A 26219-nucleotide genomic window follows, 5' to 3' on the forward strand; every position below is an offset into this window, starting at 1 on the left:
ACAGGGTCTGCACATGAGGCCAATGTCACGGGGTGATCCTGACACTGCCCACAACTTGGCCATTCTTTGTACAAGACTCTATGGAATCAGTCCCTTTCTAGCCAGGTATAAGAGAGGAGCGCTGATTTATGTGGAATATGCAGGTGTCTCAGTCCCAAATGTGAACACCTTTCTAGCCAGGCCAGCAAGATATCGGCATCCTCGCTCGGGAGAGAAAAATGGCAGTGTTTATAGCAAGTGAGGGAGAGATTCCACAGAGGTAAGTGGTGTGGAGGGCTCTCCCAATTCACACTTCCACTGCCAATGTGTCACCTGTATGACTTCATCTTTGGACCCCCACCACTACTATGGTCCAGCTATTCTCAACCAGGGTTCCTCCAGAGGTTGCAAGGGTTCCCTGAGCTGTGGTTGATCGACCTCCCATTTAATGTTGACTGCATGGTTTCAGGACTAATGCCACTTGACAAAGCCTGCACCCTGTCACAGATTACACTTTATTTTTCTGTAGGGGCAGTGTTCTGATCACCACTGTAAAGTTTGCATTCTTCCTACTGACAACCAATGCAATAAACATTTTTGGCTGGAGTTGGATGCGTGTGTGAGCAAAATAAATATTTTAGCACTCAAAACACGGTTTTGTAAAGGTCTTTATGAAATGTTTGCATCAAAACATATTTACATTTAAAGGATTTCTCATAAAATATTCAATCCAAAAAATAAAAATTCACAAATAATGTGTCAGGATTTAGGATCACACCACTATTGTTAAAAAAAAAAAAAAGATGCACATAAACATTTTTAAGAAACTCATTAAAAACTTATTGCAGCTGATATGTAAATACAGTATCTTGTGTTAGTACATTGCATGCCTCATCAACCTTATCTTTGTTACAATGATGGTCCTTTATGGCAGAAATCCAGACCCCCAGAGAAGAATATTTATGGGGTCCATCAGAATAGAGCAATCAGAGCCTGTCAGGATAAGAATATTTAAGCAAAAAAATAATAAAAAAATCTCTGATATTTTTCTTTGCTAATAAGATCTCAAGGATCAAAACATTTAGGGGTATGTGAGATGATTACGGCCACACACACCTACACAGGTTGAACTGGATGGACTATTGTCTTTATTCAACCTCAACTACTATGTAACTAAGATCTCATTAAATATGAGATTCTATTATTTGTGTGCTGGCCATTTTTTGCTTATGGATTTGTGTGGTGTGTCCATTGCCCATATACCCAGCAGCAGGTGAGAAGGGTCACTGTGGAATGGATGATATGACACAGGGTAGGAATATTGATGCTTTGGCCGCTGGCTTGTTTATAAAGCCCCCGTTATAAGGTTCTTTTTTCTTTGGATCTTTCCAGCAGTTGGTAGTCCTGAGTGATTCACATATCCACACTGATGTGATGACTCTTGCATCAATACACTCAGTGCAGGACATGGTGACGATGCCCCCTTGGGGGCCGATCCATGACACCCTGCATCCATTGTATGCACTCAGTATCCGAGCTAGAATGGCACTGGCCATCGTTCAATCTGGAAGACTGAGGACATGTGGTAGGATTTACAGTGCCTTGCGAAAGTATTCGGCCCCATTGAACTTTGCGACCTTTTGCCACATTTCAGGCTTCAAACCTAAATATATAAAACTGTAATTTTTTGTGAAGAATCAACAGCAAGTGGGACACAAGCATGAAGTGGAACGAAATTTATTGGATATTTCAAACTTTGTTAACAAATAAAAAAACTGAAAAACTGGGCGTGCAAAATTATTCAGCCCCTTTACATTCAGTGCAGCAAACTCTCTCCAGAAGTTCAGTGAGGATCTCTGAATGATCCAATGTTGACCTAAATGACTAATGATGATAAATAGAATCCACCTGTGTGTAATCAAGTCTCCATATAAATGCACCTGCACTGTGATAGTCTCAGAGGTCCGTTTAAAGTGCAGAGAGCATCATGAAGAACAAGGAACACACCAGGCAGGTCCGAGATACTGTTGTGGAGAAGTTTAAAGCCGGATTTGGATACAAAAAGATTTCCCAAGCTTTAAACATCCCAAGGAGCACTGTGCAAGCGATAATATTGAAATGGAAGGAGTATCAGACCACTGCAAATCTACGAAGACCTGGCCGTCCCTCTAACCTTAAGCTCATACAAGGAGAAGACTGATCAGAGATGCAGCCAAGAGGCCCATGATCACTCTGGATGAACTGCAGAGATCTACAGCTGAGGTGGGAGACTCTGTCCATAGGACAACAATCAGTCGTATACTGCAAAAATCTGGCCTTTATGGAAGAGTGGCAAGAAGAAAGCCATTTCTTAAAGGTATCCATAAAAAGTGTAATTTAAAGTTTGCCACAAGCCACCTGGGAGACACCAAACATGTGGAAGAAGGTGCTCTGGTCAGATGAAACCAAAATCCAACTTTTTGGCAACAATGTAAAACGTTATGTTTGGCGTAAAAGCAACACAGCTCATCACCCTGAACACACCATCCCCACTGTCAAACATGGTGGTGGCAGCATCATGGTTTGGGCCTGCTTTTCTTCAGCAGGGACAGGGAAGATGGTTAAAATTGATGGGAAGATGAATGGAGCCAAATACAGGACCATTCTGGAAGAAAACCTGATGGAGTCTGCAAAAGACCTGAGACTGGGACAGAGATTTGTCTTCCAACAAGATAATGATCCAAAACATAAAGCAAAATCTACAATGGAATGGTTCACAAATAAACATATCCAGGTGTTAGAATGGCCAAGTCAAAGTCCAGACCTGAATCCAATCGAGAATCTGTGGAAAGAACTGAAAACTGCTATTCACAAACGCTCTCCATCCAACTTCACTGAACTCGAGCTGTTTTGCAAGGAGGAATGGGCAAAAATTTCAGTCTCTCGATGTGCAAAACTGATAGAGACATACCCCAAGCGACTTACAGCTGTAATCGCAGCAAAAGGTGGCGCTACAAAGTATTAACTTAAGGGGGCTGAATAATTTTGCACGCCCAATTTTTCAGTTTTTTATTTGTTAAAAAAGGTTGAAATATCCAATAAATTTCGTTCCACTTCATGATTGTGTCCCACTTGTTGATTCTTCACAAAAAAATTACAGTTTTATATCTTTATGTTGGAAGCCTGAAATGTGGCAAAAGGTCGCAAAGTTCAAGGGAGCCGAATACTTTCACAAGGCACTGTATTTCCAGAAAGAAGATCAGTACTGCAGCAGGGGCCTTTTTTGATTTTAATACTGCTTGGGGGGACCATTTTATAAAGAAACGAGCCCAAAGTCTTTAAAGCTGCAGGCTTCAAAGCTATTATGCTTATTCTGGCCTTACTACCTAGTAAGTTTCAGAGCCAGAACAAGTACGCAAGACATGAGTTCAGATTCTTTAGACCTCACTGGCTGCATGCTTATTCAGTGAGTCAGGATCAGAATGCCAGCTATGAGATCTCAGGATAAACAACCATCTGAAAATGCTGAATGAGGCTTCATATTGTATTACATTTTACTACTCCACGCATGGAAAGCGATGCTACTCATCCTATTTGCACAAGGACATCAGTTTAACAAAAAAAATCTAATTGGAATTTACATTTTTATGGTATACCTCTCCTGCTCTAATTTTTCCTTCTGTTAACCAGTGAGCGTGTCCGTCTGCCTCCCCTGGGCACCAGTGACCCAGAGTTCCCAGCCTGCACTATGTCTCTCATTGGACGTTGTTCTTCACTGCTCTCTTCCGAGCTGGAGCTCTCTGACTGTGGCTTAATGGCTCGTTCTGGCTTCTCCTCCTCGCTCCCTTGCCTGCACAGTGGTTGGGTCTCCCCCTGGCACCGACTCCTGTTTAAAGCTCGCAGAGTGTCATTGACTGGCGCAGCAGCCATGCATTCCGCTGCGGCTTTGTCACAGGTACACAGCAGCCTGTCACAGATACTCCAGCCCACACCTAAGACAAGTAGAAATACAATAGCATAAGCACCTCTCATACATTCTCACTTATACAGATCATAATTTAAAACATATAAAAAAAACCTGAACTGTACAAACACCCCCAAAATGATATTTTTTTTTTAGAAAGCAGACACTTGACCTTGCTGAAGCTGGCGGGAGTGTGAATAAATCTGACAAGCCGACTGGCGGCTGTCAGATGAAAGTGATCTGGTGGCATTAACAAGAACCTGTCACCAGGGCTGCTGTTAGAAATCATGGGGGCCCCATACAACCTTGTTGACGAGGCCCCACTAACCCTACCTACACCCCCCCCCCACCTGAAATCCTGCAGTGCCCGCAAGGTCCCCCTCCACAAGAAGGCACAGGTACAGGCCTGTCTGAAGTTTGCAAATGAACATCACAATGATTCAGAAAAGGACTGGGAGAAAGTGCTGTGGTCAAATGAGACCAAAATTGGACATATCTCTTGTTTTAAATTGTGGCCCCTGTGATGTGTAACGCTCATCGAAGGAAACCCCCCTCACTTAACTTCTTTCTTCCTCAGCTCAATTGAGGATCATAGGAGAAAGTAATTCCATAGGCAGACCCCCTTAAGGGACAGAAAAGTTTATGGTTTGTCTAGCAGAATCCTTTGACTGCTTAAGTGTCTTTCCAAACATCCAAGTGAACGTAGCGTGGTCCATTATTCCCCTGAAGAAGCCCATCATGGAGAAACAGGTTGGAATCTTGCTTTGTGGATCTTTGCCAACACTTTATATGGGTAAAAAGCCTTGACAGACATTTATTTGACATTATTTTGGAAGTATGTGTTGCTAATATAATTACCGTATTTAGGAATATGATGGTTGGGGTTGTTGTTCTGGAATACTCGTTATATTTGTGGTATGTGTTTAGATATCATCTATGTACCCCTATCATTTTATAGACCTAAAGAATAAAGTTGGTTGTTTTTACAAGTACTCTTTATGTTTTGTTTTTTTTGTGAGATCATCCACCTGTTAAATCCTGTTTCTTGAGACAAGCATTTTCTTTCCACCAATGAACGATCACAATTATTTTAAGGAGATGGTGAATTGTGACGATTCTGGCCACTAATGCCCCGTACACACGTACCGATCGTCGGCCGTACATATTCGGCCGACGACCGATCGGCCGATTGTATGCTTGTTAGTATGATGCTTCCGACAGCCGACAGTGCATTTTCGGCCGAACAGAATCTGTCGTGCAGGCACTAACATTTTTGTTGGCCAACACCAGAACGGCCGATTGTTCGCCAGTCAGTACAGAATTCGGCCGACAGACAGCAGATTTGTAAGACTGGGCATGCTCAGAAAAGAAAAAAGACAAGGAAAGTTAACCATCACATGACATCACTTCCGCAGTCGGCTGTTGTTGGCCGACAAAATTAGTGTGCAGTCTTTTGCAGTTTTCAACAGACACAACATCCCTGGATAAAAGACGGCCGATCGTTCGGCCGACGATCAGTACGTGTGTACGGGGCATTAGACAGAACTGTGAAGATTTAAAAAGGTGACAATGAGCTTACATGTGGGTTTGCTGTCCATGCACATGACCTCGGAGCGCACATTCCTATCCGGGGGGCAGCCAATCTTCTTAAGATGCTCTATGCAGCATTGGTGGGAGAAACAGCAGCTAAAGAAGAGTAAAAGAGACACTTTGTTATGACCTGCTCAGAGGTTACTGATTTCTTTATGTCCAAATTTAGCCGCATTATACACACTTGAATCATTTTTACATTTTTAACAACATATAACCAAAAACTGGATAGTGCGAAATCTGGTGCAGCTGTGCATAGAAACCAATCAGCTTCTAACTTCAGCTTGTTCAATTAAACTTTGACAAAAAATTTTTGGAAGCTGATTGGTTTCTATGCAGACCTCCACCAGATTTTGCACTCCCTGGTTTTGGTAAAACAACCCCAAAACCTTTATATTTACCATTCTTTTTCCATAAATACTCTGCTCATCAAGCTGAATAATGCAATTTGAAAAAATTATATTATGTCTATTTAACATATAACCGCTTGCTGACCGCATGTAAGTTATACGGCAGCAGAGTGGCTCTCCTGTGCCGGATCACTTACTAGGTACAAGATTCGGGACTTCTGGGCAGGGGGAGCACACGCACACGCCATGATTTTCACAGCACAAGCCGATCAGTGGGTTTTCGGCACCTGCTGATCGGCAAGGAAAGAACAGAGCTCTGCCTATGTCAAGGGTGCCCAACCTTTTGAAGAGTGAAGGCCACTTAAGCTACTCAGTAACCTGTCGTTGGCCACAATGAGCGGAGCTGGCAGATGACAGTTCTGTGTCCATTCTGCATATGCAGAGTGGACACGGACACAGCCCGCTCTACTCTCTGGGCCCTCTGATCTGCCCAGATGGAAGGTGATGGATCCCCTTCTGGTTTTTTTCGTGGATCGGATTGGAGGTAGGTGGGTGTAAACAGACACAAGTCCGTTTACATCTGCCGCTACATAGAGGTGAATGGAGGATCTGATTTGGTACACCTGAAAAATGGACAGGCAGACCCAATCAGACCGGTCATGTGAAAGGGGCCTAAGGCTGCTTTCACACTGATGTGCTGCAGTTTACCCACACCGCGGGTGCAGTGCAGTGCGCCTGTGGCTTTCCTGCGGGTAAGATGCACTTTGCCATCGACTTCTATTATATCCTGCAGATGTGGTGCAGTTTCAGAAAGTGCACCAAACTCGCAGGTAATAACAGAACAGGCTCAGTGCAGGTAGCCCGCAGGGAAGATACAGGTGCACTGTGCTGCACTTGCGGTGTGGGTAAACTGCAGCACATCAGTGTTAACTCAGCCCAGTAACCACTGTAGAAGAGATATGTCCATATACACACTGTGATTCTATAATTTAAACTGACCTTTAATAAAAATCTTCCATTCAGGAATCTCCTTTGCTACATGTATTGCCGGCTGTTGCTTTCCCAGGCAGAGTGCAATTAGTATAACTCCGCCTGTGACAGGAGTCGGCACTATACAGGAAGAATAGACATATGCGACTCTGTTCCCTCCACCAGCTCCATTCAGAATACTGATGATCTGGGATGGTATGTCAGGAACCCACAATCTGGGCTTGCTGACCCGCCATCCCAGAGCAGGAGGTTGCAGGTCACATAAAAGGGCTCCACCCCCCTGGCCTATGTAAACAAGGCAGAAATCTGTTCTGTCAGCAGAGGTGTAATGGATTTTCTGTCCCTGCAAAGCATCCCTTAGTAAAAAATGCCACACATAGCAGTACCAGAACTACCAGGGTTGCAGAAGTTGCATTTGCGACCAGGCCCTGGAGTTCCACCACTGTGGGGGGGGGGGGGGCCTCCCATTATCTCAATGGCAGTTTGAAAAAACAGACTGATTTCTCCCATCGGGAGGACAGGAGAATCAGCCTGTAACTTCAGAGACTGGTGACTGCAGTTGAGCCGAATGTCTATGACACTCTTACATAGCCCAGTAAAGCAAAGCCCCGTACACACGTAGCGAACGTCGGCCGAACGATCGGCCGTCTTTTGGTCAGGGCTGTCCTGTCGGCTGAAAACTGCAAAAGACTGCACACGAATTTTGTCGGCCAACAACAGCCGACTGCAGAAGTGATGTCATGTGATGGTTAACTTTCCGTGTGTTTTTTCTTTTCTGAGCATGCCCAGTCTTGCTAATCGGCTGTTTGTCGGCCGAATTCTGTACTGACTGGCGAACAATCGGCCGTTCTGGTGTTGGCCGACAAAAATTTTAATGCCTGCACAACAGATTCTGTTCGGCCGAAAATGCGCTGTCGGCTGTCGGAAGCATCATACTAACAAGCCTACAATCGGCCGATCGGTCGTCGGCCGAATATTTACGGCCGACAATCGGTACGTGTGTACGAGGCTTAAGTCCCTCCTGCTGAGCCATTATCTGCTCCCAACAAACAGTGATTTTCGCTAGCAGCTATAGCAACCGCTAGCGATAATCATAAGAGAATTCACCAGGCTGGTTGTACCCAAGTTGAACGATGGATCAACTCAGTACATTCAGCCTGCCCATACATAGTTCAAATCTCAGCCAGTTCCTGCTGAACTGGCCAAGATTTGAACGGTCTATGGCCGGCCTTATATTTTAGGTAGCCCATGCATTAATTACTTTTTTAGTTGAATTACAATTACTATTAAGTTGAATGAAAAAAAAAATATGATCCAATTCCCCCATCTACACATTGCAGGTGGATGGGGGAATCCTCCCACTATGGACCAGTGGCAGAACTACCAGTGGCCAAACAACCAGGGTCCTGCCCCTGCTATTGACAGCTCTGTCTCCATGGCAGCAGCACAGCGCATTAGGACCCAGTGCTGGTTACTTTATGGGGCTGATGGGCTCCTGCACAAGAAGGCCAGCACAATTGGTTGTATACAGTTTAGCTCCCTGCGGGTTGCTTAGGAGTGGTGGAGACTTCTCTGAAATGCTAATTGCTTTGCAATCCAGGTGATGCTCCTAGTCAGATCTAATGGTAAGCCTAGGTTCACACTGAGGGCAGGTTTGAAATCATACAGTTCAGCCCGGCATTTTCAGTCCGACTTCATGGGCGATTTCACAGATGTCTGTGAGGGTTCCTGCACAGATGTCTATTGAAATTGCCCCCTGAAGTCACCAAAAGTAGTGCAGAAACTACTTTTGGTAATTGGTGCGGCGCTGCGAAGTCAGCGTCGCAACGTTTCAGGCAGTGCCTTTGCCGGCAATTGGCTCTGATTTGACATGCGGTTTGACATGTTAAATCGCATGTCAAATCGGACCAATGTGAACATGAGCTAAATATGATAGTGGTTTCATTGATCAGAGGCAACAACATGCATGGAGCACACAGCCATTAATTATTATTATTATTATACAGGATTTATATAGCGCCAACAGTTTGCGCAGCGCTTTACAATTTGAGGGAAGACAATACAGTTACAATACAGTTCAATACAGGAGGAACTAGAGGGCCTCAACACACAGCCATTAATGTCTAAACCGATGGCAACAAAAGTGAGTACACCCCTAAGTGACAATGTCCAAATTGGGCCCAAAGTGTCAATATTTTGTGTTCCCACCATTATTTTCCAGCACTGCCTTAACCCTCTTGGGCATGGAGTTCACCAGAGCTTCACAGGTTGCCACTGGAGTCCTCTTCAACTCCCCCATGATGACATCACGGAGCTGGGTATGTTCGAGGCCTTGCGCTCCTCCACCTTCCGTTTGAGGTTGCCCCATAGATGCTCAATAGAGTTGAGAAAAAAACATGCTTGGCCAGTCCATCACTTTTACCCTCAGCTTCTGACCCCTCGAGGCATGTTTGGGGTCGTTATCATGTTGGAATACTGCCCTGCCGCCGAGTCTCTGAAGGGAGGGGACCATGCTCTGCTTCAGTATGTCACAGTACATATTGGCATTCATGGTTTCCTCAATGAACTGTAGCTCCCCAGTGCCGGCAGCACTCGTGCAGCCCCAGACCATGACACTCCCACCACCATGCTTGACTGTAGGCAAGACACACTTGTCTTTGTACTCCTCACCTGGTTACCGCCACACACGCTTGACACCATCTGAACCAAATAAGTTTATCTTGGTCTCATCAGACCACAGGACATGGTTCCAGTAATCCAATCCATGTCCTTAGTCTGCTTGTCTTCAGCAAACTGTTTTCAGGCTTTCTTGTGCATCATCTTTAGAAGAGGCTTCCTTCTGGGATGACAGCCATGCAGACCAATTTGATGCAGTGCGCGACGTATGGTCTGAGCACTGACAGGCTGACCCCCCACCCCTTCAACCTCTGCAGCAATGCTGGCAGCACTCATACGTTTATTTTCCAAAGACAACCTCTGGATATGACGCTGAGCACGTGCACTAAACCTCTTTAGTTGACCATGGCGAGGCCTGTTCTGAGTGAAACCTGTCCTGTTAAACCACTGTAAGGTCTTGGCCACCGTGCTGCAGCTTAGTTTCAGGGTCTTGGCAATCTTCTTATAGCCTAGGCCATCTTTATGTAGAGCAACAATTCTTTTTTTTTAGATCCTCAAAGAGTTCTTTGTCATGAGGTGCCATGTTGAATTTCCAGTGACCAGTATGAGAGAGTGAGAGCGATAACACCAAATTTAATTCACCTGCTCCCCCATTCACACCTGAGACCTTGTAACACTAACGAGTCTCATGACACTGGGGAGGGAAAATTGCTAATTGGGCCCAATTTGGACATTGTCACTTGGGGGTGTACTCACTTTTGTTACCATCGGTTTAGACATTAATGGCTGTGTGTTGAGTTATTTTGAGGGGACAGCAAATTTACACTGTAATACAAGCTGTACACTCACTACTTTACATTGTAGCAAAGTGTCATTTCTTCAGTGTTGTCACATGAAAAATATTTGTGAGATACTGTATATGTGTGATTGTACTCTTGACTCTAATAAATATTGTGTTTTTCAGATCTGACTGGGAGCATCACCTGGATCACATCCAAATCGGCATGTCAACAGAGAAGGTTATACAGCGTTACCGCTGCTATGTGACCAACTGGGAACTCAGCTGTCCACAACCAATAGTGGCAGCCTTTCCCTGCATGGACCCATCAGCCACATAATGTCACCAGCACTGTGTCCAAATAGACTGCCGCCACTGCCAAGGAGACAGATACCAGACCAGCGCTGTCAATAGCAGGGGCAGGACAGCAAGAGGAGGCTGGGGACCCCCAGGGTGGCAGAACATCAAGGCCAGGTCGCAAGTGCAACCTTTGCAATCCTGGTAGGTCTCCCACTGCTTTGGACCCCTCTATGGAGTTTCCTGGTGTGTTGGTGACATATTTTGCTTTCTGCCACCCTGGGGGGCCCCAATACAGTAGGAAGGGTCCCACAACAGGAGTAAAGGGCCACAGGATCAGTGGGGAGGGCTGCAGGACCAGAGGAAAGGGCCATGGGACTGATGGGGGGGGGGGGGTCAGGGGGCCCTTCAAGGTTTCTTTCATTGGGGCCCTGAAGGTTCTAGTTACGCCTCTGACCCATAGTACATATAAACACTGGTTAGGCACACATTTAACCCTTTGATTTCCCTAGATGTTTAACCCCTTCCCAGCCAGTGTGATTAGTATAGTGACAGTGCATATTTTTTGCACTTATCACTGTATTAGTGTTACTGGTTCCCAAAAAGCGTCAAAAGTGTCAGACTGTCTGCTGCAATATCGCCGCCATTACCAGTTTAATAAAAAAATAAATCAATAAAAATCCCAGTATACTGTGAACACCATAGTTTGTAGACGCTATAACTTTTGCACAAACCAATCAATATACGCTTATTGGGATTTTTCCCAAAAATATGTAGCAGAATACATATTGGCCTAAATTTATAAAGAAATTCGATTTTTAATTTTTTTTTTTTTTATTAGAGATGTGTTATAGCAGAATGTAAAAAATAGTTTTTTTTTTTTCACAAAATTTTTTTTTTGTTTAACCGGTTGCCGACCGCCGCAAGTACATATACTGCGGCGGTCAGCCCCGGCCAGGCAAAGTGACGTACCGGTACGTCACTGAGCCTGGGAGGCAATAGCGGGCGAGCGCGCGGCACCAGAGGCGCGCTCCGGCCCCGACTCGTTCACGGACACCTCCGTGCGTGTGACCAGCGGACCCGATGTCCGCCGGTCACTCGCGATCGTCCGATGTGAAGGGAGAAAGGCAGGCGGCTAATGTAAACAAAGCCGCCTGTCATTCTCCCCTGTGTAAAAGCACTGATCTAACGGTCCTGCTATGTAGGACCGTTGATCTCTGCTGTTACACACACAGCCACATCCCTGCACAGTTAGAAGCACACCCCTAGGGACACACTTAACCCCTCCCTCTCCAATAAAGTTAACCCCTTCCATGCCAGTGTCATTTTTACAGTAACAGTGCATATGTATAGCACTGATTACTGTAGTAATGTCACTGGTAACCCCAAAAGTGTCAAAAATGTCAGTCAAGGGTCCAATCTGTCCGCCGCAATGTCGCAGTCCCGCAAAAAAAAAAATCGCAGAACGCTGCCATTACTCGTTAAAAAAAAAACAACAAAAATGACAAAAATCTTTCCCTTAGTTAGTAAATGCAATAACTTTTGCGCAAACCAATCAAAATACGCTTATTGTGATTTATTTTACCAAACATATGTAGCAGAAAACAAATTGGCTAACAATTTTAAAAAAATTTGATTTTTACATTTTTTTTGGGAATTTCATATAAAAAAATGTGAAAAATATTGTTATTTTTGCAAAATTTTCGCTCTTTTTTTTTATTATAGCGCATGATCAAAAAATCGCAGAGGTGATCAAATACCACCAAAAGAAAGCTCTGTTTGTGGAAAAAAAAGGACGTCAAATTAGTTTAGGTACAGCATCGCACGACCGCGCAATTGTCCGTTAAAATCACGCAGTGCCGAAACGCAAAATACCCCCTGGTCAGAAAGGGGGTAAAATCTTCTGGGGCTTAAGTGGTTAAAAAAAAAACCGCAGAGGTGATCAAATATCACCAAAAAGAAAGCTCTATTTGTGGGAGAAAAAAAATATTCATTTGGGTACATCATTGCATGACTGCACAATTGTGAGTTAAAGTAACGCAGTACCATATGGCAAACAATGTCCTGGTCATGAAGGGGGGTAAATCTTCCTGCAGATCAACTGGTTAGCTGTTGTCTTTTTAATGCATTTTATTTATTTTCATACACTGTAACTGTAAACTACAGTGTTTTGCAAACAAACCTCCTGTGATCACTATTGGCTATCATGGTAATCACATGATCGGGATCCGCGCATTTGTTACTATTCCATAGTGTGAGTGAGCCCCCGTTCACAGCGGGGCGATCTGACAAATCGCAGCCTATTGCCAGCAACGTCCGAATCGGTGCGACGCAGACTTTGCGGCGCCGCACGGATTTTCAAAAGCAGTTCCTGCACTACTTTTGGCGGCTTTGGTGGCGATTTCAATGTTAACGGGGGCTTCGTCATGTTTCAACGATAAGGCAAATTTTAGAAAAGCAAAGTCCTTCTTTCTTCTGAAAATGCTAAAGCCCTGGCTGTGTCTGACTTGCATTTGAGACAAAGACCTGGAACATGCATGCAGCAATTGAAAGTCAAAGAAAAGTCAACATTCGTTTGTTCCAGGTTCACGTGCTCAAAGTGCCTAAGCCAAAGTACATGATGGTCAGGGAACCAGTATTTCTCTATCGCTCATTGACAGACGTAGTCCTCGGTGATACAGCACCTTCGGGTTATGTTGCCTCCACAGGAGCAGGACTAGACAGGAAATTAAAATGCTCTGGCCACACCCCAGGGGCAGTCCCAGAGGGTATATCCTCTCTCTCTCTGCCTCAGCAAATCAGTTATTTTCTGTCTAGTTAGGAGTAAGGACCTAGATACCTTGCTGGGATCTTCGGTCCTGGCAAGATTTTTTTCTTAAAAAGATTTTTTAGACAGCTTTTTTCTCCAGTGTTCCTGTGAGATCTTCAAGCAAGAAAGCTGAACTGGGCGACGGGCTGGATGTTGAGATCCGGTGGTCACCCCAGTTCAGCCTACGAGCGCGTGCAGGCCATAGCTCCGCGCTGGGTCGGCCGCGACAAAGTCCCATTAAGGGACTGACCCCGCGAGTTAAACGTCTCGCTGAAACGCCAAAGACCATGAGTCACGGCGTCCGTATTGGTCGACAGCCCTCCCGCCCCGGTGGAGAGGGGTACTGTCAGGAGTTGGTGCCCGCCTGGTTCCGGTATGGTGAGTAGTATGTTCCCCCTTTTCCCCCTGACGGGTCTTGTGGTGAACGCGGGCCCCTCTCTGTATGGTAAGATAGAGTCCCCCTCTATCCTATAACATGGCACAGATCCCCCTACTTTGAGTGTGATTTTATGTGCAAAAAGCCAGGAGGCTTGGTTTGGGAGCTAACAATCTAATTGTATACATGTTTAAAAGATTGTAATCAGTGGCAGTCTGGGAATCTTACTGTGATAAGAATAAGGTACCTACCAGTCAGAAGCCACGGACATGTAGACTGCCTTCCTAGTCAAATCTCCAGCTATAGCAGGCCTTCCGAACGGCCATGAGGTCCGCCAGGGCCGGTACCGCCAACCACGCCAAAAATCCCCATGCAGAGATAGTGTTGTGTGCCCTGCAGCACACCGCTATTCGGTACAGGCCGCCGCCATTTTTTTTGCTGGATTGCACGAGCCGCCATTTTGGCGTAGCCTCGTGTCTCCAGCATGGGGGCGGCCATGTTTGAGGTGATCCAAACACCTCGTGGAGCTAGGGGAGGCGCCGGAAGGCGTGCAGAGGGGCGGAGCCGCCTCCTTTCTTCCTGGGCAGCCAGCCAAAAGACTTCCTGTTTGTCAAGACAGCGCTGTAACCTGTTGCAGTTAAACTCTGAGCATCAAGTGGTGAGCCTGGGGGTCTATCTCTCTCTCTCTCTCTCTCGATCGATAGGGATCTCTAGCAGGTAACACTAAGGGGCTTTTGTGGCGCTGGGGGTCTGTGAAAAAAAAAAAAGTTTTTTATTTTTGAATTATATTATCCGGGAAGTTACTGGAATAATCATGGACTCTGCCACACAAATTCCCCCACCTGTTTCCCTCGAGGGGGCCACGGGACCCGCCGGTACACAGAGTGTAGAGGCATTTACAGCAATTTTGGAGTCTATGGTGGCTCGGGTGGAGGCGGCCTGTCAGGGACGAGGGTCAAGGAAGCGACCCCCGCCTACCCCTATATTATCTGACACCTCTGACTCAGATTCAGAGATGGTCACTGCAGTTGCAGGTCCCTCTGCAAGGGCTGTTACCTCAGGTAAAGCTCCCTCAGACAGTGAGGAGGACGTTTCTTCTCCCGCTATAATTCAGGAAGAAGCATTGGGGGACGCACTAGTTGTGGCAGTGCAGGAAACCTTAAAACTTGAGGTTTTACCGGCAGAAGCAACTGATACAGAGATTCCTTTTGGTACTAACAAGCCCATCAAAACGGTGAAGGTTTTTCCTGTACCCAAGTGTTTTGGTAATAAGATTAAAGGAGAATGGGAGCATTCTAAACATACCTTTACTATTTCCAAGCGTATTGCTAGACGCTATCCGTTTGAGGAATCCATCATTAAGAAATGGACGGTACCACCAGTGGTGGATCCACCTATTTCCAGGCTGAATAAAGCCACGGTTATCCCAGTGGAGGACACTTCGTCCTTTAAGGATCCGGTGGATCGAAAGATGGAAGCAGAGTCCCGCACCATCTTCTCTCTGATAGGGTCAGCATTTAGACCAGTAATTGTTATTGGTCTAGTTTCCCAGACACTTACGGAATGGGCGAGATTGGTACGCCAAGACCTTAGGGGAAAAGATATTCCCCAGGAAACATCTGACTCCCCTATTAGGGCATGCATCTATGTCAGCGGTAATCCTCAGACGTGTGCTGTGGTTAAAATGCTGGTCAGCTGACCTAGGTTCCAAAAAGACCTTGACGAATCTCCCCTTTCAGGGGAATCGTCTATTTGGGGCCACCCTAGATGAAATCATTAAGGATGCCACTGGGGGCAAGAGCACTTTTTTGCCACAGGCTGCTAAAGCTAAGGGACCTCGCAACAAGCGAGGACCTTTACCGCCCATAAAGGGTTCGCACGCCCGGCTGGAACAAGCGGGAAAGGCAAGACTCCTCCAGGAGGGTTCAAGAAAGGCTGGTCGGACAAACAGAGGACCAACTCAGCCAAACCCGAAGCAAAGGAGTACACAGCCTGAAGGTGCGCCCCCACCCGGTTTGAGGGTAGGGGGACGTTTTCACCGGTATTCAGGACATTAGATCGAGCATCAACTACTACTACCGGTGCGATTCTTCCCTTCCAACATTTAAGTACTACAGGGAGCGGTAGTCACCGTTCCCTGAATAGATCTTTTCCTTTACCTTTTCCTAAGATTAGTCTCAATTCCCCACAGGAATCGGATCTGGTTGACCAGACAGGCCAAGAAGCCTCTAGCCGGGTGACTTCGGTCCCTGAGGTTCAACCAGAAAAGATCACCCTTCCTGATAGCAATCAGGTATCTGATAAATGTGTGGGAACAGAAAACGACCAGACTTTCTCGGATGGTCAGGGCCAGATAGCTCTAGGGACGCCTGGTTCAGATCCAGTCAGCACCAGTGGTCCTAGAAATTCTAGGCTGGCCTCGTCAAGCCGGCCTGGCCGACTTGGACAGGCTAGTCGCAGACGTTCCGTGGGAACTTCGTCTCAGGGAGTGTCTGTGGTCTCAAGGACCAATTTACCATCGTGCTTTACAGTCGCTGGTTTTAATGGCCTGGCCATTGAGACCCAAGTACTGAAGGACAGAGGTTTGTCAGCTTCAGTCATTCCTACCCTTATTAAAGCAAGGAAAGCGACTTCCAGCAAGGTCTATTATCACACATGGAAGACTTATATTGTGTGGTGCGAATCTTTAGGATTTCCTCCACGTACCTATTCGGTGACTCGAATATTGGCTTTTTTGCAACAAGGGGTTGAGCAGAAGCTAGCCTTGAGCACCATCAAGGGTCAAGTTTCAGCATTAGCAATCTTCTTTCAGAAACCTTTAGCTACCAAGTCCTTGGTGCGGAATTTCATCCAGGGGGTGCGGCACCTGGCTCCACCAGTCCGCACGCCCTTACCGCCCTGGGATCTTAATTTAGTTTTGTCGGTTCTACAGAAACCTCCCTTTGAAAACATCAGGGAGATTCCCTTGTTTACTTTATCCCAGAAGGTGGCCTTCTTGGTGGCTATCACTTCTGCTCGCAGGGTGTCAGAACTGGCTGCAATATCATGCCAGTCCCCATACCTAGTGATTCATAGGGATAAGGTAGTACTTCATCCTAAGCCATCCTTTCTTCCTAAGGTGGTTTCAGATTTTCATCTGAATGAAGATATTGTACTACCTTCCTTGTGTCCTCAGCCCAAGCATCATCGGGAACATGCGTTGCATTCCTTGGATGTGGTTCGGGCAATCAGAGTATACCTGAAAGCTACGGAATCATTCCGTAAGACGGATTCACTTTTTGTGATCACGGATGGCCCCAGAAAGGGTTTGCCTGCATCTGCCGCGACCATTGCCAAATGGATTAGACAGACGGTGGTACAGGCTTATTCTATTAAGGGTCAGAGTCCTCCGTTCCCTGTTAGGGCGCACTCCACTCGAGCGCTCAGTTCTTCCTGGGCCTTTCGCCATCAGGCGTCAGTGGTCCAGGTATGTAAGGCGGCCACCTGGTCGTCGGTACATACCTTTACAAAATTCTATAAAATTGATGTGACGGCATCGGCGGATGCCTCATTTGGCCGCAAGGTTTTGCAGGCCGCAATTTGAGGAGACCGGTGGTCTACCTCAAGAGTTTTTTTCTGTTTGAAAAATTTCTTTTTTGTTGAGTCTCATCATTAAGGATGAGCATTGTAAACTTCTAGTTGGCACCGGTTGGGCCTTCTAGATTGGGATTTGATTTCCATTTTCCCACCCCTCATTTGTGATACTGCTCTGGGACGTCCCGAAGGTGCTGTATCACCGAGGACTACGTCTGTCAATGAGCGATAGAGAAAAATGGATTTTTGTAAAATCTTACCGTAAAATCCTTTTCTCTTAGCTCATTGACAGACGTAGTCCCCGCCCCTCTGTTTTGGAGTTGGGTTGGGTTAAAATCTCTAAAGACTGCTTTTTGACATAACTGATTTGCTGAGGCAGAGAGAGAGAGGATATACCCTCTGGGACTGCCCCTAGGGTGTGGCCAGAGCATTTTAATTTCCTGTCTAGTCCTGCTCCTGTGGAGGCAACATAACCCGAAGGTGCTGTATCACCGAGGACTACGTCTGTCAATGAGCTAAGAGAAAAGGATTTTACGGTAAGATTTTACAAAAATCCATTTTTTTCAAAGCTGAGTTCAGCCATAGCATTCTCCATATCCCTCTTATGACTGATTTCCTACAAGTAGTCAGTATTTATATCTTTAAAGTGTACCTGTCCAGGATGTCTTTGGGGTTTCCTCGGCCTTCCTTTCCACAGTAGCAGCCGTAGGATTCAAACTCTTGGGGACAACGACCGGTCAGACAATATAACATTTCCCCAAGTAGTGGTAACTCCATGGTGTTCCCATCTTCTTTCAGTCGCTGGAAGTTGAACCTATCACATACTTCAAAGACAAAGCAAAAATAGGGAGCGTGAGACCGTAGACTTCCGGGTTGGCGGAACGCAGGCGTGGAGCGGCGCTCCATCTACCAAACCCATCGTTATTGTGTTTGCTATAGAAGGCGGACTTTTCAAGTGTTATGGAGTAAGTGCAATTTTAACATTAAATTGTTGTTATACTGGCATACTGCACTATTGGAGTCTTCTTTCTATTTGCATTTGGATGTCCTCATAATCGGAGTCCCCTAATCACCTGGTCATTTCCCTTTGTTGGTGAGAAGACAGTGACAAGGATGGCCTGGAGTTAATGTGGATATCAATGCTGATTATGACCCCCTATAATTAAGGGGTCATATCCTTCTGGTAAGGAGTATCTAAATAGAGCACTGGATGAAGGTGTGGAGGTGAAAGTTCATTACTTCTATCAAGTCCACGCTTTTTTACATTGCTGCCCGTTCACACTGGGGCGACCTGTCAGGCGACCTGGTCGCCTGACAGGTCACCGTAGGTCGCCTTGCATTGAGAAGCTGTGGACCCCGTTCTAATAGGAGCGACACAAGTCGCTCCGACTTAGAAAAAGGGTCCGGAGCTTCTTTGGGGCGACCTGGAGCGACCTGCATTGACTTCAATGTTATGAAGTCCGTGCCGACCGCTCCGAGGTTGCAGTGCGAGCAGCGCACCGCGACCTCGGAGGTCGCCCCGGGAAGTAGCGTCGCCCCAGTGTGAACGGGGCCTTATTTGATTTTAAGCACATTAAGGACTTTATTTATTTATTTATATATATTCAAGTGTATAAGCTGGCTTTTTGCTTTTATCCATTGTTGTGGTTTTAGCTACTAATGGTTTTTAAGCATTCTTGGACTTTTATACCAGCTTTTATAATTATATTTATGCACATAAGCACTTTTTGTGAATATTATTGTTGAGCGCAATATCCATCCTTACTTACAAAGCAAAAATAATGCAACTTTAGTTTAGTTCCTTTTAAGGTGCCTATTCACAAGGACCATGTGTGTCCCCTTAGCCTGTACTTGGATATTGGTTGTCTAAACTTTACAATGTTGCAGCCCATAGATATATACACTCCTCAAAAAAATTAAAGGAACACTTTAAAAACACAACAGATCTCAATGGGGAAAAATCTCATGCTGGATATCTATACTGGTATGGTTGGGTAATGTGTTAGGAATGAAAGGATCCCACATCATTTAACAGAAATGAAAATGATCAACCTACAGAGGGCTGAATTCAAAGACACCCCCCGAAAATCAAAGTGAAAAAATGATGCAGCAGTCCTTGTCCATTTTGCTGAAATTTCATTTCAGCAATTCAAAATGGTACTCAGTAGTTTGTATGGCCCCCTTGTGCTTGTAGGCATCCCTGACAACGGGCATGCTCCTAATGAGACGGCGGATGGTGTCCTGGGGTATTTCCTCCCACATCTGGACCAGGGCATCACTGAGCTCCTGAACAGACAGAGGTGCAACCTGGTGGTGTCGGATGTACCAAAACATAGTGTCTCAGAGGTGTTCTATTGGATTTAGGTCAGACGAGCATGGGGGCCATTCAATAGCATCAAGTCCTTCATCCTCCAAGAACTAGCTGCATACTTTCGCCACATGAGGCCGGGCATTGTCGTGCACCAGGAGGAACCCAGAACCCCCTGCACCAGTGTAGGGTCTTACAATGGGTCCAAAGATTTCATCCCAATACCTAATGGCAGTCAGGGTGCCATTGTCTAGCCTGTAGAGGTCGGTGCGTCCCTCCATGGATACGTCTCCCCAGACCATCACTGACCCACCACCAAACCGGTCATGCGGAACAATGTTACAGGCAGCATAATGTTCTCCATGGCTTCTCCAGACCCTTTCAAATCTGTCACATGTGCTCAGGGTGAACCTCCTCATCTGTGAAAAGCACAGGGTGCCAGTGGCGAACCTGCCATGTCTCGTGTTCAATGGCAAATACCAATCAAGCTCCACAGTGCCGGGCAGTGAGCACCGGGCCCACTAGAGGATGTTGGGTCCTCAGGCCACCCTCATGAAATCTGTTTCTGATTGGTTGGTCAGAGACATTCACACCAGTGGCCTGCTGGAGGTCATATTGTATGGCTCTGGCAGTGCTCATTCTGTTCCTCCTTGCACAAAGAAGCAGATACCGGTCCTGCTGATGGGTTAAGGACCTTCTATGGTCCTGTCCAGCTCTCTTAGAGTAACTGCCTGTCTCCTGAATTCTCCCCCATACTCTTGAGACTGTGCTGGGAGACACAACAAACCTTCTGGCAATGGCACATATTTATGTTCCATCCTGGAGGAGTTGGACTGCCTGTGCAACCTCTATAGGGTCCAGAAATGGCCTCATGCTATCAGTAGTGACACTGACCCTAGCCAAATACAAAACTAGTGAAATTCAGTCAGAAAAGATGAGTAGGTTAAAAAATTTCAGTGGTCTCCGCCTGTAAAACAATTCCTGTTTTGGAGGTTGCCTCATTGTTCCCCATCGAATGGACCTGTTGTTAATTTCATTAACACCAAAGCAGCTGAAACAGAATAACAACCCCCTCTGCTACTTAACTGACTAGATAAATATCCCAGGAGTTTAATTGACTTGATGCTATACTCTGATTAAAAAGTGTTCTTTTAACTTTTTTGAGCAGTGTATTTTTTAATTCTTTATTTTCATTTTTAAAGACATACAGGAAAAGGTTCAAAAGTTGCAATAATATCTACTTCAGCTCCAGCAACGTAGGAGGACATCGCTGGGCTGTGGTTATACCAGGATGCTAGGATCATCCAAGTATTGTTTTTTTTTAGAGCCAACAGTTGGCTTTCTTGTAAGAGCAATCCTAGTGACTAATTAGCTGCTGGATTGCTTTTACAAGCTGTGGGAGGGGACGAACCCCCCCCCCCCCCACCCCGCTGCCTTCCGCAGCTTTCTCATACTCTCCCGTCCCAACGGGAGACCCGAGCAACCAAACCGGCACTTCCAATGGCTGATCATAAAGGTAATCAGAGACCAAATCGGCTCTGATTGCCTCTATGATATAGGAAACTGGGAAAGATGAGCATACATCACTTCTGGTTTTGTCTGGTGTAAACAGAGCCATTTTAAATAGGGAAAGCGTTTGATCACACCGATCTTGGCTTGATCAAATACTTTTAAGGGCAGAGGAGGGATCTGGGGTCTAATAGACCCAGATCTCTCCATAAAGAGTACCTGTCACTGCCTATTGTTGTCACCGGGATATTTATATTCCCTGTGATAACAATAAAAGTGATCAAAAAAAATTTATTGTGACAGTGTAAAAATAAGAAAAAAAAAAATGAAATCATTTAAAAAAAAAAAAACATTTTTAAAGTACCACTGTCCCCCAAACCGTACTCATGCGCAAAGGAGAACGCATGCGCGCAAACAGCAATCGTCCCACACATGTGAGGTATCACCGTGAACGCCAAATCGTGGCAAGTAACTCGAGCACCCACCCTCCTGTTTAAATCTTAAGTGGTAACCTGCAAAGGCTTTTAGTCTATGGATATTAAAATGTATGGCATTTGTTGCTGTTGCACGGGCGTGCACAGTTTAAAAGCGCGACATGTTTGGTATCTGTTTACTTGGTGTAACATCATCTTTATATTTTACCAAAAATGTGGGCATTATATTGTGTTTTTGTGCATTAAAATTAAAAAAAAAGTGTATTTTTCCCCAAAAAATAATAGCATTTGAAAAAACAGCTGCGCAAATACCGTGTGACGAAAAAAATTGCAACACCCACAACAACAAGCAGTATATGAAAGGATTGTATTGTAGGCGATGGTGAACACCAGCCTATTCCCTGTATGGTCTGCAAATATAACCAAAATGAAAAATGAAGGAAAAAAAAGGGCTGAAGGTTTATGAGCCCCTCAGTGAGGCTTTAAGGGCCCTGCGTGCTCTGAAAAAAAAAACGAGGGTGAGGAGACCATTTTATGAGGCCATTGCACATAGAGTGATATTCATGCTCCCAACTTTGTGAGAACAGTTTGGGGATGGCCCCTTCCTGCTCCAACATGACTGCACACCAGTGCACAAAGCAAGGACCATAAAGACAGGGATGAGTGAGTTTGGGGTGGAGGAACTTGACTGGCCTGCAAAGAGTCCTGACCTCAACCCGACAGAACACCTTTGGGAGGAATTAGAGTGCAGACTGCGAGCCAGGCCTTCTCTCCAACATCAGTGCCTGACCTCACAAATGCGTTTCTGGAAGAATGGTCAAACATTCCCACAGACACTCCTAAACCTTGTGGACAGCCTTCCCAGAAGAGTTGACGCTATTAAGGCTGCAAAGGGTGGGCCAACTCAATATTGAACCCTACGGACTAATGGCACTTTTCCACTGCAAGTACCGGCTAGTACCGGCTCGGCTCTACTCGGCCCTGCTTGGCCCAGTTTGCTTTTCCACTGCTGGTACCGCATGGTATAGGGTCGGAACGGTTCGGTACGGTACGGTATAGGTTTACTTTTCCACTAAAGTAGTACTAAGTTAAGTGGGTGGGATAACAACGGGGTGGGTGGGATTCTCTGACCAATCAGTGGCTAGTAGTGACTGCATGCAAAGGATTGTGGGATATGGTACCAGTTTGGTACCTGTTGGAACCACAATCGAGTAGGTACTGTTTTTTCAGAGCCGTACCGTTCGGTTCCATGCAGTGGAAAAGCAAACCTATACCGTACCGTACCGAACCGTTCCGACCCTATACCATGCGGTACCAGCAGTGGAAAAGCACAAAAGGGTGCCGAACCGGTACGGTTCCATGCAGTGGAAAAGCGCCATAAGACTGGGATGCCATTAAAGTTCATGTGCGTGTAAAGGCAGGCGTCCCAATACTTTTGACAATATAGTGTATATTTAGAATCTTGAGTCGATAGGGACACCAGCCATTGCCTACGCATCCAAACACGTTAGCCAGTGAACCAATGAGGAGAGAGAGGGCAGGGCCGAGCTGCGGCTCTGTGTGTGAATGGACATGCAGAGCTGTGGCTTTTGAACGAGCCTGCTCGGGTGCCCCCTTTGCAAGCTTCTTTACTCTGGGGGCACCCGACAGGAGGGAAGAGTCAAGAGCCCCAGAGAGGGACCCGAGAAGAGGAGGATTGGGGCTGCTCTGTGCAAAACCAACTGCTCAGAGGGGGAAATATAACATGTTTGTTATTTTAAAAAAAAAAAAAAAAAAAAGAAAAGTCTTTATTATCCCGTTATGTTTTTTTTACCTTAATACATTCTATGCATTAAGGTAAAAATCCTCCTGTGTCAGAGAATCCCCCAAGCCCCCTGAATGGGGGCGGGGCCAAACCGCCCTATCTGTCTCTATAGATGCACCAGAGAAAAGGAGTATTGGGGCTGCTCTGTGCAATACCAGTGCACAGAGTAGGTAAGTATAACATGTTTGTTATTTTAATAAAAAAAAAAAAAAAAAGAAGTCAAAGCTTTACCATAACTTTGTTGGTAGGTGCTAATAGAGATACATTTCCCCTTCTCTGCTGTTTCTTCACATTATATTTGCAGAGGGTTTGTAATAGCCCATAGGGAAGGTTTAGTGTTTGGAAGTAAATTGAAAAATAGCAATAAAATAACAGTAAAATAGGCAGCCAGGATATTTCTCCTATTCAAGTCTCCTATGGACCTAGCAGTAATTAAAAGGCTTTACTGTATAAACAACCTCCAATAAAAAAATAAAAATAAAAAAAAAGATTTGTATTTTACTATATGTTCTCTCTTTTTAATGACCTCCTTTGAAAGTAATGAGAATATTTTTCCAATAATAAAAATAATCTAAATGCAAAAAAAAAAAAAAAAAAAAAAAAAAAGATTGGTATTTTACTATATTGTCTCTCTTTTTAATTACCACCTTTTAAATAAAAATAATCTAAATACAAAAAAAAAATGATTGGTATTTAACTATATGGTCTCTCTTTTTAATGACCTCCTTTTAAAGTAATAAGAATATTTTTCTAATAATAAAAATAATCTAAATACAAAAAAAATGGTATTTAACTATATGGTCTCTCTTTTTAATTACCTCCCTTTAAAGTAATGAGAATATTTATCTAATAATAAAAATAATCTAAATACAAAAAAAAAAAAAAAAAAAGATTGGTATTTAACTATATGGTCTCTCTTTTTAATGACCTCCTTTTAAAGTAATGAGAATATTTTTCTAATAATAAAATAATCTAAATACAAAAAATAAAAATAAAACGATTGGTATTTAACTATATGGTTTCTCTTTTTAATGACCTCCTTTTAAAGTAATAAGAATATTTTTCTAATAATAAAAATTATCTAAATACAAAAAAAAAAAAAAATAAAGGATTGGTATTTAACTATGTGGTCTCTCTTTTTATTGACCTCCTTTTAAAGTAATTAGAATATTTTTCTAATAATAAAATAATCTAAATACAAAAAATAAAAATAAAAAAAATGGTATTTAACTATAAGGTCTCTCTTTTTAATGACCTCCTTTTAAAGTAATGAGAATATTTTTCTAATAATAAAAATAATCTAAATACAAAAAAAAAAAAAAAACAATTGGTATTTAACGATATGGTCTCTCTTTTTAATGACCTCCTTTTAAAGTAATGAAAATATGTTTCTAATAATAAAAATTATCTAAATACAAAAAAAATAAAAATTGGTATTTAACTATATGGTCTCTCTTTTTAATGACCTCCTTTTAAAGTAATGAGAATATTTTTCTAATAATAAAAATAATCTAAATAAAAAAAAAAAAAAAAAAAAGATTGGTATTTAACTATATGGTCTCTCTTTTTAATGACCTCCTTTTAAAGTAATGAGAATAATTTTCTAATAATAAAATAATCTAAATACAAAAAATACAAATAAAAAGATTGGTATTTATGGTCTCTCTTTTTAATGACCTCCTTTTAAAGTAATGAGAATATTTTTCTAATAATAAAAATAATCTAAATAAAAAAAAAAAAAGATTGGTATTTAACTATATGGTCTCTCTTTTTAATGACCTCCTTTTAAAGTAATGAGAATATTTTTCTAATAATAAAAATTATCTAAATACAAAAAAAAATAAAATAAAAAGATTGGTATTTAACTATATGGTCTCTCTTTTTAATGACCTCCTTTTAAAGTAATGAGAATATTTTTCTAATAATAAAATAATCTAAATACAAAAAAAAAAAAATGGTATTTAGCTATAAGGTCTCTTTTTTAATGACCTCCTTTTAAAGTAATGAGAATATTTTTCTAATAAAAAAAATAATCTAAATACAAAAAAAAAAAAAAAAAAAACGATTGGTATTTAACTATATGGTCTCTCTTTTTAATGACCTCCTTTTAAAGTAATGAGAATAATTTTCTAATAATAAAATAATCTAAATACAAAAAAAAAAAAAAAAAATGGTATTTAACTATAAGGTCTCTTTTTTAATGACCTCCTTTTAAAGTAATGAGAATATTTTTCTAATAAAAAAAATAATCTAAATACAAAAAAAAAAAAAAACGATTGGTGTTTAACTATATGGTCTCTCTTTTTAATGACCTCCTTTTAAAGTAATGAGAATAATTTTCTAATAATAAAATAATCTAAATACAAAAAATACAAATAAAAAGATTGGTATTTATGGTCTCTCTTTTTAATGACCTCCTTTTAAAGTAATAAGAATATTTTTCTAATAATAAAAATTATCTAAATACAAAAAAATAAATAAAAAGACTGGTATTTAACTATATGGTCTCTCTTTTTAATTACCTCCTTTTAAAGTAATGAGAACATTTTTCTAATAATAAAAATAATCTAAATACATGCTCAATGAGAATACACTTTTCTTATTTTTTTTTCGGCCGGATGTAAGGAAAGAATTTAAAAAGATGTAGACCGGTAAATACTATATTACCAGATCATTCATTTATTTCCTGTACCCGTCCTTATACCATTATTTCTATATAAATTCCAAGCTTCCAATTACGGAACATTGCAGGCCTGCGAGATATCTCCTAATTAATGACATTCACAAGGCACACAGGCTCCCTCCGGCTCTTGGTCTGTCAATGACAGGAGTCTCTTCTATCCCGTAGCGTCTCCTTCACTCA

The 26219-nt window shown here is 43.4% G+C and overlaps 1 protein-coding gene across 1 annotated transcript in view; it reads right to left on the reverse strand.

Moving 5' to 3' along the window:
• Positions 1-3242: 3242 nt before the first annotated feature.
• The window catches only part of OC90 (otoconin 90), a 164260-nt gene continuing 141283 nt past the window's right edge, over positions 3243-26219 (reverse strand). Inside the window, exons 16-18 of the mRNA XM_082258098.1 lie at positions 17954-18125; positions 5502-5608; positions 3243-3950 (exon numbers count right to left, since the gene is read on the reverse strand). Of these exons, the coding sequence (XP_082114224.1) occupies positions 3625-3950; positions 5502-5608; positions 17954-18125 (605 nt within the window). The 3' untranslated portion in view covers positions 3243-3624. The remainder of the gene's footprint in view (positions 3951-5501; positions 5609-17953; positions 18126-26219) is intronic.

This window comes from Pelophylax lessonae, assembly GCF_965119305.1.
Source record: "Pelophylax lessonae genome assembly, chromosome: 5".
NCBI classification, from domain to species: domain Eukaryota; kingdom Metazoa; phylum Chordata; class Amphibia; order Anura; family Ranidae; genus Pelophylax; species Pelophylax lessonae.